This window comes from Myotis davidii, unplaced genomic scaffold, assembly GCF_000327345.1.
Source record: "Myotis davidii unplaced genomic scaffold, ASM32734v1 scaffold657, whole genome shotgun sequence".
In the NCBI taxonomy this organism is placed as follows: Eukaryota; Metazoa; Chordata; class Mammalia; order Chiroptera; family Vespertilionidae; genus Myotis; species Myotis davidii.
The window spans coordinates 1,149,518-1,165,064 of NW_006287917.1; the positions used below are offsets into that span (position 1 = coordinate 1,149,518).

At 42.2% G+C, this 15,547-nt stretch overlaps 1 protein-coding gene across 2 annotated transcripts in view; it reads left to right on the plus strand.

The window, feature by feature from the left end:
* Positions 1-15,547, plus strand: part of CTSC (cathepsin C) — a 43,453-nt gene that overhangs the window by 8,485 nt on the left and 19,421 nt on the right. For both annotated transcript variants that reach the window (XM_015561350.1, XM_015561351.1), the window contains one exon: positions 11,817-11,983. In XM_015561350.1, the coding sequence (XP_015416836.1) occupies positions 11,817-11,983 (167 nt within the window). The remainder of the gene's footprint in view (positions 1-11,816; positions 11,984-15,547) is intronic.

Below are 15,547 nucleotides of genomic sequence, written 5' to 3' on the forward strand. Positions count from 1 at the left end.
CAATGGACTAGTTTCCTCCGCAGTTCAGAGCTGACTAATATCAGCCGTGGTAAACCGAACATGGGGGGCTCCACCTAATTCATATTGTCTGGGAGAACTTCCCTCCTGCCTCCCAGCTTGAAGGGAGGAGTCTTTCACTAGGTAGCAGGTTGCCATCATTACATTGTGAGCTCAGATAACTCCTTATAGTACCTGAGAGGTCCTGATGGTCAGCAGCTCTGGGAAGATGATATCTTATAAAGAGGAAGTAACAGTACAGCCGACTACTACCTGGATACTTTTCTTGCATCCTACCTCTGGACCTGATCGCCCATCTTCACTCAGGGCCTTCATGCCACCTCTGTGAAACCCTCCCCAGCTCTTTCTGTTGGTGGGAGAAATGCCATTATTTTGGTTCTCATTGTGCTACACAGGTACGTCCGCTCAGGTAGTACTAACCCTGCTGTCATGGAATGATGTGATAGCATGTCTTCATCTTTTTCCAGACCGAACCTCTCTTATTTCCCTGGATATCTTAAGCACTCGGTGCGCATAGAAATAAGGGGTTGGAAGATTAACCACCCTTCTCTTGTCCTTTCAAAGATTTCTCACAAGTAATACCAGCTTACAAAATAAATCAGGGATAGTACTGTGTTTAGAGTTTGGGTTCTCTACTCTAAGATGTGTCAGGTTACCTGTCTCCAGAGTCCTGAGAGAGTTGTATGTTTTCAAACAGATTTTTCGGATGTAAATTGTGACGAAGCAACCAATATGTGTAAAAATGTATTATGGAATTTAAAATCACCTCTAAAGTAATTTGTTTGTTTCTCTGAGAGTAACTGCATCTAAACCAGGGGTGGAAAATGTCTGGCCTGTGGCCTTATGAGGCCAGCAAAATCATTTGGTCTGGCCCTGCCAAGGCATTAGGGATGAGTTAATTAAATGTTTGCCCAAATATAGCAGGGTAATTTTAAAGTTGATAATGTTGAATGGCCCGCAAACGATGTTATAAATATCCAAGTGGCCTTGGCAGAAGAAAAGGTTCTTTATTGCTAACCTAAACGTTCGTTTTGATTATGGAAGAAGAGAAAATTTGGTGGATATGAAACTGCAAATATATGTGTTAAAAGGCCGCATGGGCCCGGCTAACATGGCTCAGTGGTTAAGCATTGACCTATGAACCAGGAGGTTATGGTTCAATTCCTGGTCAGGGCACATGCCCAGATTGCTGGCTTGATCCCCAGTATGGGGCATGCAGGAGGCAGCCAGTCAATGAGTCTTTCTCATCATTGATGTTTCCATCTCCCTCCCTCTCCATGCCTCTCTGAAATCAATAAAAATATATTTTAAAAAAAGGCCACATGGTATAGTACTGCTTAGCATTCTCTGTTGTAATTGCCTGCTTGCCCTCTCCTCTGGTCTTTAAACTCCATGACGGCAGAGATGAACTCTGTATTACTGACCATTTTATTCCCTCTATAGCACAATATGTGGAAATAAAACGGCTTTAATAAATATATATTTGTACAATCAAGAGAATTGAATATGTCATTGTGTTGTCCTCTTGTGTTATGGATGGTTCTGGACATATTGTTGCCTTTGAGTCCTCTGAGCCTGTGGTGGACCCTCAGGTCTTATTTGTAGAATGACTTTAGAAAATAGATGAGGTTTTCACATTTTACTCTGTTTACTTATGTTTTAATTTTTGTGTGAGACCACAGAGGTCAAGATAGGACTCAAAGTTAAGAAGAGTAGACTTTCAGAATGACTAAAAACTAAGTTAGCTATCAGGGGACTAGCTTTGTGACTGCAGTGGTTCCCCAGACCCTGGAGAATCAACTAGCCTGGGATGCGTAGAGTACAACATAAGGAATGTAGTCAGTAATTATAATAATAAAGCACAAATATGCTAATGGTTGGGATGTCAGAATGTGTAACAACCGATCGCAAGAGGCTGCCTGTGTGTGCACAGCGGGGCGTTGCTCTAGAAATCGGGTGGAAGCGGAGAGGTGCCCAGAGGAGGTGGGACCATCCTGTGCCCAGGAGGGCAGGGGTGAGAGCCTGTAGCGCCCCCCTCACCAATCCTTCAACACCCACCGTTTGCACTCAGAGCGCCCCGCTGCCCAACTGCCAGGGGAAGGAGCACATGCTCTCCTCTGGTGCCATGATGGGCCGAGCCGCGCAGCGTTGCTCTGGAGATGGAGACGGGGCTGAAGCAGGGAGGCGCCTGGAGAAAGCTGGACCAGCCCGAGGCCACTTGGACTGAGGATGGGGCTTGAAGGGCCCAGAGGAGAGGAGCCGGGGGCTGGGCCAAGTGCACCGGAGCTCTGTGTGGAGAGGTTCGGGTGTCAAGGCAGGGCAGGGGGTAGGTGGGAGGGGCCACGCGATTTCGCTTGCTGGGCTCCTAGTACTGCAATAACTGTATGATGTCAGATGAGTACTAGACTTTTGAGATGACCCGAAACTAATGTACTACTGCATGTCAACTTTAACTGAAAAATAAATTTAAAATAAAAAGAGTTCATGAGCAAGTAAGTGATGAATAAGCCAGGGATTTTGGCTACTTTGCTGAGTGGTAAATTGCTCTGTTTTCTTTTTCACTAGTTCTCAATCATGTATTTTGGCTCCAACTGATTCTCTTTTCAGGACTGGAAATAGATTTATGACCCACCATTTTTCCATGTAAATCTAGCTTCTAATTCCTTCAGTTAAATGCTGGAAGTTATTTGGTTCCAAATAATGTGAACAGTTTCATAATTCATTAAAATTCAACAAAAACAATGATTAAGTCCACTTAGCAGAAAACTAGAGCAAATTCTTGAAACTAACATAGGGAAGTTTGTTTCTTTAGAAGAAAGACTTACTTTTGCCCAGCCAGAGGGACTCAGTCAGTTGAGTATCATCCCATGCGCTGAAAGGTTGTAGGTTCAATTCCTGGTCAGGACACATACCTGAGTTGCAGTTTGATCCCCGGTCAAGGAGCATTAAGGAAAACAACCCATTGCTCTTTCTCTCTTCTCCCCTGCCCCTCCTTTCCTCTCTATTCATGTCCTTCAGTGAAGATTAAAAAAAAAAGATGCTATACTCTTGGGTGGGTTTGGTAGAACATCAGTTTAGTAAAATGTGCCTTGCTCTCTCTTGTTGCCAGCTAACAGATTTACTCAACCCCCAGACCAAGTGGTTAGTATGGAAATAATACAATCTATACAAATAAAAGGATAATATACTAATTAGACTGGGAGACTGGACATCTCCTGACCGTCTGAATTCTTCCAGACAAAGCCACGGTGGTGGGAGCCAAGGGAGAGGCAGTTAGGGGCCATGAGGCTGGAAGGGGACTGCAGTTGGGGGCCATCAGGCTGGCAGGGGAGGGCAGTTGGGGGCCATCAGGCCAGCAGGAGAGTGGATAGGCCAGGGGTCGGCAAACTTTTTCACTCGAGGGCCACAATGGGTTCTTAAACTGAACCGGAGGGCTGGAACAAAAGCATGGATGGAGTATTTGTGTGAACTAATATAAATTCAAAGTAAACATCATTCCATAAAAGGGTACAGTTTTTTTTTTTGTTGTTGTTGTTTAGTTTTATTCATTTCAAACGGGCAGGATCCGGCCCACAGGCCGTAGTTTGCCCATGGCTGGGTTAGGCAGTGATCAAGCCAGGAGGCAGGCAAGTGGTGCCAGATTGCGAGAGGGATGTCCAACTGCCGGTTAAGCCAATATACTGGCAGTCGGACATCCCCTTAGGGGTCCCGGATTGGAGAGGGGTCGTGGCAGTTGGACATCCCCTGAGGGGTCCTGGATTAGAGAGGGTGCATGCCGGGCTGAGAGATCCAATCCCCCCACATGAATTTTGTGCACTGGGCCTCTAGTAATTAATAAGTAAGAATAAATTCACAACTGTAAACCTACTTTTGCCCTACCCATTATGTTTACATTAAACCAAGGGCAAAAAATTGAATAAACATTCTTTATCTTGAAGTATTGTCAGAATGTAATCTCTCTCCATACATGGTTTACCATTAAATCATTCCTCTTTTCTGCAATGGTGAATGATTTGGATGGAATAGACATAGATGTCCAAGTTTTTAATTATGGATCTCACAGTATGTATAGGTACATTTAGTGAGAAATACACTATCAAACATGACATAATAAATACAAATAAATAATATTGGATTGATTTATTATCAGAAAAATGTCCTGCCAAAATACATTTCATGATGATAACCTTTGAAAACAATACACAAATATACTTCATTATCATGACTTTGTTGCCAAAAGCCATGTGAGAGTCTCTGTTACTGATAGTTTTCATTACTGCAAATTTTCAACATTTGGAAACAGAATTTTCTAATTAAAATCTTTGAAATAAATAATTTTATTAGTTTTGGCCAATTTTGCTAAAGTTTAGAAGTTCCGCAGTTTCATTGGAGTTTAGAAGAATTACAGTTCTAAATTTCACTTGGGATAGTGACATTTTAATAGACAAATTTGAATGGAATAATTTGCTTTATTGATGAATAAGATTAAAAATTGAATACTGCAGTGATGGAACCATTTCAAAGCACTGTTTTTAAAACCTTATCTTTTAACTTGCCTGACAGAACTCATACAGGGAATAGGGTAAATGTAAGCTTCGTCCTTTTCTTATGTGTGCTCCTATTCACATCTTCAGTATTTGCAAATATGATTTCCTTACATGTATTATTTTAAGCTACTTGTTCATTTTGTGAGAGCTTAATTAGTAAGGATACAAAGTTAAGCAGGCACATATAAAAGGGAATATGCTATGCCCTAACCATCTCATAGGTAGCACACTGTACATGACAAGTGAACATGTACACTGGAACTTCGTGGAAGTATCAGTGTTGCTTTGTATATTAAGTAATAGTGGAGGTTGTTTTTCAATTTTACTTCTATATTACAAATATAAATAGAAGTAATAATATTTTTCCAAAATTTCTATGGATTATCTTTTCATCTCATTTTGGAAATCCCTAATTGACAGGGTAGGCCATATATTGACAATTTGGGTTGAACTGTAAGTTCTTTGATGACATGGATAAAGTCTTAAACAGCTTTGTATCCCCATTGTTACAGATGGTAGTGTTTATATTGTTCCTTGTTTAGTGCTTTAAACTTTTTGAACTCTTCAAATTTCAGTGTCATCTTTATCCTTTATAGGAATCCAATGAAATAGATATCATTCCCATTTTCAGATGAAGAAATCGAGGCTCCCTAGTTATGACTTGCTCTTGAATAAGTGGCAGAACAAGGAATTACAGGTCAAAGTCCTTTTTACTAAACTGCATTTGTCTCATAGCCAATACATTACATATTCAAATATTTGCTAAGTATAGCATTAATCAGAGAAACAGTGGAACAAGGTGTAAGTGATTTTTCTCCCCTCTGTGTGTCAAGAAGTAGTTGAGAAAGAGATCTCCGGTAAATATCAAGTTATAAAGTAGGCCAATCTGTTTTTGTTTTTGTTTTTGTTTTTAAATTGGTTAATATTTCTTAGTAGAGCTGATTGAATAGTGGATAAAATCAGTGAGAAATGGAAGAAAGATTTTTTTGATGAACGCTTGGCAACCCAGTAGTAATTTTGAAGAAGCAAATGGATTGAATCCTAGGTTTTCTAAACTTAAGTGTAAGGGTTTGGAGGTTCTTCAAATTTTATGAAATTATCTACTTTGCTGCAATAAAAATTGGCATAAGTGAATAGAAACTTAAATTACCCTATCTGTGCAAAGCAGTATTCAGAGACTAATGTTTATACAAAAGAAATAAAAGCCTTAGAAGAAAAATTTTGGCTACATATCACCCAAGATTTCAGCTTCTTAATTGGTAATAATGTCAAAAACCACATAAGAAGTATTTCACAATAGCAGAAAAAATGACAGATACCCTGGGAACATTCAAACCAAGAAGATAACAGGGGCACTGTGTATGGTCCTCTCAAATTAAGGTACTGAATACATGGCTTCTGGAGGGGTAAGGGCCCCATTCCCCCTAAGTTATAGTTGTCTTGCATAGCAGTGTTACAGCCCTGTCCTACCTTTTATAAGGTAATTTCAGTTTCTTAAAAATAAAATACCAAAGAAAACCCAACAAATTATTTTAGATGGGGGAAAACTGCAGAATAATATAACATTTTAAAATGGAAACTAATTCCATCCATTTAACGTATCAAAGATGGTACACAAATGGATAGCTTCTTTCGTACATTTATTTGAGCTAAAACAACAAAAACAGTTGTAGTTTTTTTAAGGATTATTTAGGATTCCTTAGACATATAAATACTGTAAATACATAAAGAGAGTGTCTAAACTAAGAATTACTTGCCTGGCTTTATAAATATTAAATAGAAACCTACAGATGTAAGGAATGCAATTAGGAAGCTGAAGAGATATGTTGGAATTTCCAAGCTAAAATTGCTGATAGAGAAACAGATTTGGAGAGGAAAAGTGACTTCTAGAGTAACATTGTGAGTCAGAATTTGGTCTTTGATCATGGCAGGACCACACTTCTGTTAATTTTAAACTTTGTATTTCTTCTGAGGTTCCGTATGATTGTTGAAATAAGACTTGCCATTTGTTCTAACTGCCTCTTAGTGCCAGACAGTATCCTACTTATTGAATAAACAAAAATCCTGTTCTCATGGCACGCGCGCGCGCGTGCGTGTGTGTGTGTGTGTGTGTGTGTGTGTGTGTGTGTGTGTGTGTGTGTCTATGTGTGTGTGTAAAGAATAACCTCAAAGACTGCTGTGAAAATTAACTGGGTCAGTGTATATAAAACAGGACCAATCAAGGAGAGGCTATTATTGTCATCCTGCTTCCATAGATGAGGAGACCAAAAGTACAGAGAGGATGAGTAACTTAATCAGGATCACACAGCCAGGGAGTGGCAGAGCTAGATCCAGTCTGGGTAATCACACCTAAGACCATGTCCCTCACCTCTGCTCAGCATCAAAAACCCTTGACAAAAATGGTGAAAAGACTGACTAGCCAAGGAAATGTAGAAAGTGGCCGTTCGTGCTTCTAGAGTATTTAGGTGACCCTTGAAGGGACTTGGGCACAATTTGGACCTCAGTTTTTTATTTGTTTGTTTGTTTTAAGGAAAGAATGGATAAAAGAGACCCTCCTAAACTATCAATTCATATTTGAAATTTTTCATCTCCTTTTCACTTTGCAAAGCCACTTTATTTTTTCCATGAGTGGTACAAGGTATTGGGAAGAACGCTTGCTTCTACCAGTCTTTGATTATAAATTCTAGTTTGACCACCTTCTTTAGTAAGTCTCTTTTTTTGTTTTGTTCCCTGAGACTATATTATCTCTATGTTCTCTTTAACCTCTAAGATTTATGAGTAATCTATGAAATGTTTATAAAGTATTAAGTGATAGGTAAATGTTAGGGGAGGAGCAGAGAGTCATTGAACAAATATGAATGATCAAGGGACTGGAGCAAAATCAGTCATGCTGACTCAGTCTAGTGATTTTCCCTCTCAAAATAACAAGTTGGTCTTCCTCTTACAGGGGGAGTTTAATTGCTGATAACCATCATGCTTGTAACTATGACTCAGTTGTGCCAAGTAGATGAGCGAAACCACACCGATGAGAAACACAGGGCCTATTTCTTCTACTTTGAATGCCCCTAACTCTTTTGGTATGTTGGGCAAGTTATTTCATCTGTGATTTTTTTGTTGTTGTTGTTGAGACGGGGAAGTTTCTCGGGCTTGAGGGAGCATGGCTGGCTTGCTGCACCACATGATGTTGTAATGAACTATGTACATGTTTGTTTACTTCTTAGAATCCTAAACTTCTTGAGGGCTGGGGCCTCATCAATACATATGTCCTTGCTAATACATATGTACTAGCACTTCGCACAATGCCAGGGAAATAGTATGTGACCATTATGTATTTGATAAATAAATGAAAGAACTTAGCAAACTGTACCAAAGTTATGTAAATAATGATTGTTTTCGGGAAGTGTAACCATAATACCAGATGGATCCAAGTCAGCAGCCTCTAGGAACACCTGGACCCCCCCTCATAGATGTCCTCTTCTAGGACTTTGGAGGCTATGACTCTCATTTTTAGGAAATCAGAACATTTTTAAAAGTGATTAATTCCACAGAATCTATATAACAGTCTCCATTTGGTAAATAACCAAGAAAATCCCACCCAGAGACTCATTTCACCTTCCATGTCCATTTTTCAAAAAGCATATTTCATAATGTATATATTTGTATTCAACCTAAGTATTACCTTGTATTTTTCTCCTCCTAATGTGTCATAGGTGCTCTCTGTTTATTGTTCTATAGAGCGGTCAGCAAACTTCCTCTGAGACACTAAGTGTTTAGGCTTCATCGGCTTATGGTTCCTATGGCAGCTGCTCAGTTCTGCTGCTGTAGCACTAAAGCAGCCATAGACACATAAACAAGCAGCCTGGCTATGTGCCAGTCGAACTGTATTTATGAAAGCAGGCAGCCTTCCCTCCCTTAGTTTGCTCACCACTCTTCTATAGAACGCATATGGATCATTTAAGATGGTAGGTAATATTCCTTTGATTTATTAATTTACTTAGTTACTTGTATACTTGAAAATTTGGGCTATTTTTTAAAAATGTATTTTTTAATGATTTCAGAGAGGAAGGGAGAGGGAGAGATAGAAACATCAATGATGAAAGAGATCATTGGTCAGCTGCCTCCTGCATGCCCCCTCCCTGGGATTGAGCCTGCATGTGCCCTGACCAAGAGTCAAACTGTGACCTCTTGGTGCATAGGTCATCACTCAACCACTGAGCCACACCAGTTGGGGTGGGGTATGCTTTTGTTCTTGTTTTTACCTTTTCCATTACACTGCAGTCAGCATCTTCTGTGTTTAGTGTTTCTTTTTTTCCATGTACTTATTTTTGCTGATTTCTGCAACATAGATCTCAAGCACTCTCACAGCCTTGTCAAGACTTTTCTAAAACAGCAGAGGAGCAGGCAGTGTTGGCTTGGCCACACCTGGCCTGTGTGACTGGCATGTGACAGGGAGAAGGGAACATGACCAAGAGCCTGTGCCAAAGAGAAACGCTCGGGGTGGAGGTTGCATCACATGAGGTTACCAATATTAGACTGCTTTAGACCTATACACATTGCTGCTTCCTGTACCTCAGCACGATTAGCATAAATTTTGTCAACCTTTCACACAGCAAACCCTCTAACATTGCAGCCCGAGTACACCCCAGGCCTTTATTTCAGTGTTCCTTGTTCTGGGTTGGGGCTTGAGCAGGGACGCTTGGAGCGGTGAGCTGATCTCATGCTTGTGAAGATATTCTTAGCCAGAGGGAGACAGATGGGCTTCTCAATGTCATCAACCACTAAGATTGAAGCAAAATGTGCCTATTTAGTAGCCCTTAGTAATTTATCCTGTGCTGTGGGGCTTTAGTGGGTGGTGAATCCAGGATTCAAATCCAGCTCTTTTGGATTCTAAGGTCATACATTTTTAACTCTACCACTCAATATAACTTGATTTCAGAGCTAGTCAGACACAATTAGGTACTTTTATCTTTAAATATAGTTTAGCCTCTACACTTGGGGTTTGCAAACTATAGTCCTGTTTTGTAAATAAAGTTTTATTGGAACACAGTCTAGTTCATTCATTTATTTATTCTCCATGCACCTTTTATATTGCATGGTGGCATTGACTGGTTATGACAGAGGCCTTAAATCTGCAAACTCTAGTCCATGGACCAAAACCAACCTACTGTATCCTTTGGTCAAGAAAAGTATTGAAGCACAGCTGACTGTGGTGTCGATTTGACTGCTTTTGTTCAATTAAATTAAGTCAATGCCTGAAATTGTGTCCAACTCCCCTCATAGAAACTTAGCATTGCCCCCCTGCATCTCACTCTCTGTCTATGCTCTCATTGTAGAATATGTCTCCTTCCTCCATGAAGAGATGTGTTTTTTCTTTAAATATATATTTTATTGATTTTTTTACAGAGAGGAAGGGAGAGAGAGAGTTAGAAACATCGATGAGAGAGAAACATCAATCAGTTGCCTCCTGCACATCTCCTACTGGGGATGTGCCCGCAACGCGGGTACATGCCCTTGACCGGAATCGAACCTGGGACTTTTCAGTCCACAGGCCGACGCTCTATCCACTGAGCCAAACCGGTTTTGGTGAGGAGATGTTATAACATGAGGGTTTTAGGTTCTCAACCAAAGCCTCTGAGTTCAAATCCTGGATCTATCACTTTATAGTTACCATTGGAATAAGACAAAGGGCCATACTAGTGAAATAAAGTAGATAGAATACTTAGTAACTAGGTTACTTTAGCTCTCTCATGATCAGAATCCTATCTAATAATAGAAAAACAGGGTAATTGATCGTACCATGGGCTAATCAGTGAGATATGCAAATTAACCACCAACAAAGATGGCGGTTGATTTGCATATGTAGGTGGAAGCAGTGGAGCGAAGACTGAAGGCGGCTCTGGCCAGAGCAGTAAAGGCTTTGAAGGTGGCTCCAGCTGGAGTGAAGGCCTGGGTCCCCGGTGCTGAAGGAAAACTGGTACAGGCAGCCAGGGGAAGGGAAGGCCTATTGCACGAATATTTTTGTGCAACAGGCCTCTAGTCCTATATAATAAAAGGCTAATATGCAAATCAACCAAATGGCGAACAACTGGTCGCTATGATGTGCACTGACCACCAGGGGGCAGACGCTTAATGCAGGAGCTGCCCCCTGGTGGTCAGTGCACTCCCACAGGGGGAGCGCTGCTCAGCCAGAAGCCCTGCACCTGGCTCACAGCTGTTGAGCACAGTGCTGGTGGCGGGAGTCTCTCCTGTCTCCATGACAGTGCTAGGATGTTTGGCAGCACTAAGGATTAGGACAGTGGTTCTCAACCTTCCTGCTGCCGTGACCCTTTAATACAGTTCCTCATGTTGTGGTGACCCCCAATTTTATTGTTACAAATTGAACGTAATTAAAGCATAGTGTTAATCACAAAAACAATATGTAATTATATATGTGTTTTCCGATGGTCTTAGGCGACCCCTGTGAAAGGGTCATTTGACCCCCAAAGAGATCGCGACCCACAGGTTGAGAACCCCTGGTGTAGGATGTCTGACTGATGGCATAGGCCCGCTCCCCTAAGCCATCCCCCAAGAGCTCCAGGACTGCGAGAGGGCACAGGCTGGGCTGAGGGGACCCTCCCCGCCCCCCGCCCCATGCACGAGTTTTGTGCACCAGGCCTCAAGCAGTCTAATAAATTTGGAGAATGAGAGAAGAAAGGATTCTGTTCAGTCCTATGGAAAAGTTTTATCTCTTGTTCTTGTGTTTTGTTGGAGCGGACCTTTTGAGTGGAAAACTGTAGTCTACAAACAGCATGATTTTGTTTCTATTATGTAACAGCTCTGTTCCCTTAGGTATAAGCTACCTATTCTCTCTCAGCTGAGCCTCCCTCTTCTTGCTGGGAAAAAGGGGTTCTGGGGGTCTGTTTCCTCATAGGCTTATTGTGAGGATGAAATGAGGTAATTTGTAAAATGCCTGGAATGTGGCAGTTGCTATAAAAATGTTAGTTTCTTTCCCTGCCTTTCACACCCAGAAGTGTTTTGTTATGTAAATTTTATTTGGTGACTTATCATATAGACATTTATTTATCTTCCTTTTCCAGAATATTTTCTCCTGGTAAGCTCTCAGGGTGAAGTTTTCCTTTTGGTTTTCAGAGGCTGATCTGGAAGGTGAACCGAAAGGCGGGGGAGTTCTTTACTATGAGGGGGAGGCAGGGAAGTGGACCTGCGAGTTGACCACAGATTCACGAAGCCTCTCCTTCCCTTATTTAATTGCAGTATAAACAAGAGGGCAGCAAGGTGACCAGTTACTGCGATGAGACCATGGCCGGGTGGGTGCACGATGTGCTGGGCCGGAACTGGGCTTGCTTTACCGGAAAGAAGGTGGGAACTGCCGCGGAGAATGTGAGAGTGAACGCTGCCCACCTTGAAGGTCTCCAAGAAAAGTGAGTTGTCACAAATGAGCAATATATTCCATTTCGTTTTTATTGTATAGGACATTAGGTGTGTATGTTAAATTCTTGGAAAATTTTATTTTGATTATATAAAATATATTTGGCTTGGAAACAAAGCTTTACTGGAAAAATATGCCGATTGGTGTAAATGAGAGAAGAAAGTATGGTTTTTCAAAGTCCTCCAAACATGATGTGTAAAAGAACTACAGAACCACAGTGACTAATAAAGAAAAGTCATTTTATTATTGCCATGTAAAAGCATGTTGCATGATGTTTGTAGACACATATTTATGTTGCAACAAGTGTAGGCGATACTGATTGGACATAAATTTTAAACAAGGCAGTAGTAACTGAAATTAAAATTCTTACTGTTTATGTAGTGTATGCCATTTGCTAGGGCTGCCACAGCAAAGAAGCACAGACTACATGGCTTAAACAACAGAAACTTATTTTCTCACAGTCCTGGAAGCTGGGATGAAGATGTAGGCAGGTTTGATTTCCTCTGAGGCCTCTCCCTGGGCTCCTCATGGCCACCTGCTCTCTGTGTCCTCATGTGATTATCCACTGTCTGTGTCCTCGTTTCTACTTCTTGTAAGTACACCATACAGATTGGGTTAGGACTCACTCGTATGACCTCTTTTTTTACTTTAGTTTCTTCTTCAAAGGCCCAATCTCCAAATACAGTCACATGCTGAGATCCTGGAGGTTAGGACTTCAGCATCTGAATTTGGACAGGACACAGGTCAGCCTGTAAAATGCAATTAATGCTTTTGTTAAGTTCGGTGCAAGTTAGGTAACGTGAACCACACAAACGAGATTTCAGACTATTAGTTTGGAAGGAAAAGAAAAATTAATATTATTGGTAGCAGTTTTTTATGTTTTATTTAGCTGTGAAACCCCCTGAAGTGCACATGAACACATCATTAAAGCAGGTCACACTGACAGGAATGACTCCTGCAGCTAGAGGCGGGGGGCCTGCGTGTAGAGGACGGGATGTGCGCTTCTGGTAAAGTGCTGACCTAGGTTCACACTGACCCATGCCCCCCATTTAGCTTTTAAATTGCTTTGCTTGGCTTGATTGTTGAGCAACACATTTCCTAATAAGCTGTTCACTTTTTACTCTGCTGTTTAGGATTTACTATGCACAATTGTACTTTTTTGATATTTCAAACGTTGCCTCATTTAGCGTAGAAGCTAAATTGCTAACTGAAGCGCTCAGAACCTATGTTTCATCACCTGTAAAATGAGGAGGAAATTACTCTCAAGATCTCTTTCAGCTCTTAATAATCTGCTAACCCATACATAGTGAGGTACATTATCTTTTAATCTCATTGGGTTTAATATATATATTAAACACACACATATATTTCACTCATTAACTCCATAATATGCCAATTATGAGTTAGTTTTCAGCAGTCACATCCTTGCTCACGGCTGCATAAGGATGTGCTTAAGTGGAAAACGGAGATCAGAGACATGGCCAAAGGTGACATCACCCAGCCTACGCCATTGCAGTACAGTTGTCAAGTTCAGTGCCAGTTGGTAAAGCCGGTTCGCTTCTGTTCCCTTTGTCGAGGATTCTCATATTTTGGAAAATCGGACCATTTCCTGGTTCAGATTCTCAGTGGCTTTATCTAGAATCTTATTGGCAACTGGTTACTGTAACACCAGCCCAGGCTTCTCTGCCCCTGTGCTGGGGCACTTCCCAGGGTAACGATAATACTGCAGTTCGCCGACCCCTATGCCAAAAGTGAGCTTCTTTAGGAGGTTTAGTTTTCCATGGGATCCAGTGTATTGAACACACCACACCCTTTCATTTTGGCGAGAACAAGGGCATCACTCATGAGGTCTAGACGAGGGTCTGGGTGTGAACATTGTAGAAAGAATAAGCGGCCTTTAGCCAGTGGTTCTCAACCTTCTGGCCCTCATGTTGTGACCCAACCATAAAATTATTTTCATTGCTACTTCATAAGTGTAATGCTGCTACTGTTATGAATTGTAATGTAAATATCTGATATGTAGGATGGTCTTAGGCGACCCCTGTGAAAGAAAGGGTCGTTCGACTGCCAAAGGGGTCGCGACCCACAGGTTGAGAACCTCTGCTTTAGACTCTCGTGGGTTGGATGGTGTCAAAGCTCAGGAAATCTCACTGTTTGCATTCTCCACCACAAAAGTGTCAAGTCCGTTTCCGTGGGGGTAGAACCAGGGCTCCACCTCTGCCTGGCTCATGGCTGATGTGAGGCGAAACTGCTCCCGGTATCTGGTACCTGGTGGGGAGATGGTGCACTATTGGAATATCCTTTGTATCGCTTGGCCACATTCCAGCTTGTCTTGGGAGACTCTGGCAGTCAATCAACTTCCGTGGGCTTAGGGACCAGTGCCAGTACCTGCAGGTGCTGATAGGCTTCGGTAGGTAATTCCACCCACGCTGTGTAGACAGCCGGGAAAGCGCCCTCCAGGTGAACCTGCCCAGTTATCTCACGGATCAGGACTGGAGCCACCCTCTTGGAGCACAGCTTCTTGTGGACACACAGGACGCTGATCTCCACCATCTTCTCTGTGTCACAGACCTGGATGTTTGCTCGGATGGTGCTGATGAACCCAACCAGTTTCCGACTTGAGACCACTCGAACCCACAGTGCCATTGAGGGAGCCAGCCAGGTGCTGGAGAGCCCATTAAGGAAATTCTGGGGGATAATCAAGCCGAAACATGTTGCCATCCTCTCACATGTCATTCTCATTCATGCGTATAATTCTTGTTCCACACCATGATCCCCAGGTCCATGGCGTCCCAGGTGAAGCCCTGGGGCAGGGCACAGGGCCCCTGGCGGATGTTGTCTTTGTCGGGCCTTGCACTCTGGACCCTAGCTGTTGACCACTCCTCCCAGTTTGAGGACCTACAGCTTTTTTTTTTTACTATATTTTATTGATTTTTTACAGAAAAGAAGGGAGAGGGACAGAAAGTTAGAAACATTGATGAGAGAGAAACATCGACCAGCTGCCTCCTGCACACGCCCCACTGGGGATGCGCCCACAACCAAGGTACATGCCCTTGACCAGAATCGAACCTGGGACCCTTCAGTCCGCAGGCCGACGCTCTATCCACTGAGCCAAACCGGTTAGGGCAAGGACCTGCAGCTTTACTTGCTAGCCTCTGCCGTTGTTTTGGCAACCAAAACAGTTCAGTGGCCTTCTGTACTTCCTGATCTTCTGCTGGCAAAGAATTCATCTTCACAGGCTGATTCTGGGCTGACTCTGACTCGCTGCCTTTTTCTTTGTTTTTTTTTGTTTTTTTGTCTTATTTTTGGCTCCAGTAGTATTGGCTGGACTCAAACCACCCCCCCAGAGCTGCTTTCCTCCTGGTCTTCGCAGTCCCTGTGGTGCTCAAGACGATTTCATTTCCCTTCCATCACCTGAGGCCTGAGGCGCCAGTGACTGTCACTCTCTGCCACGCCTCCTTATCTCATTGGATCTCACACACAGAAAACAATGGTGTTTAAGACCTTCTTTGTCATTACTGTATTACACATAGCATAGGATATTTTTATTTTCTTA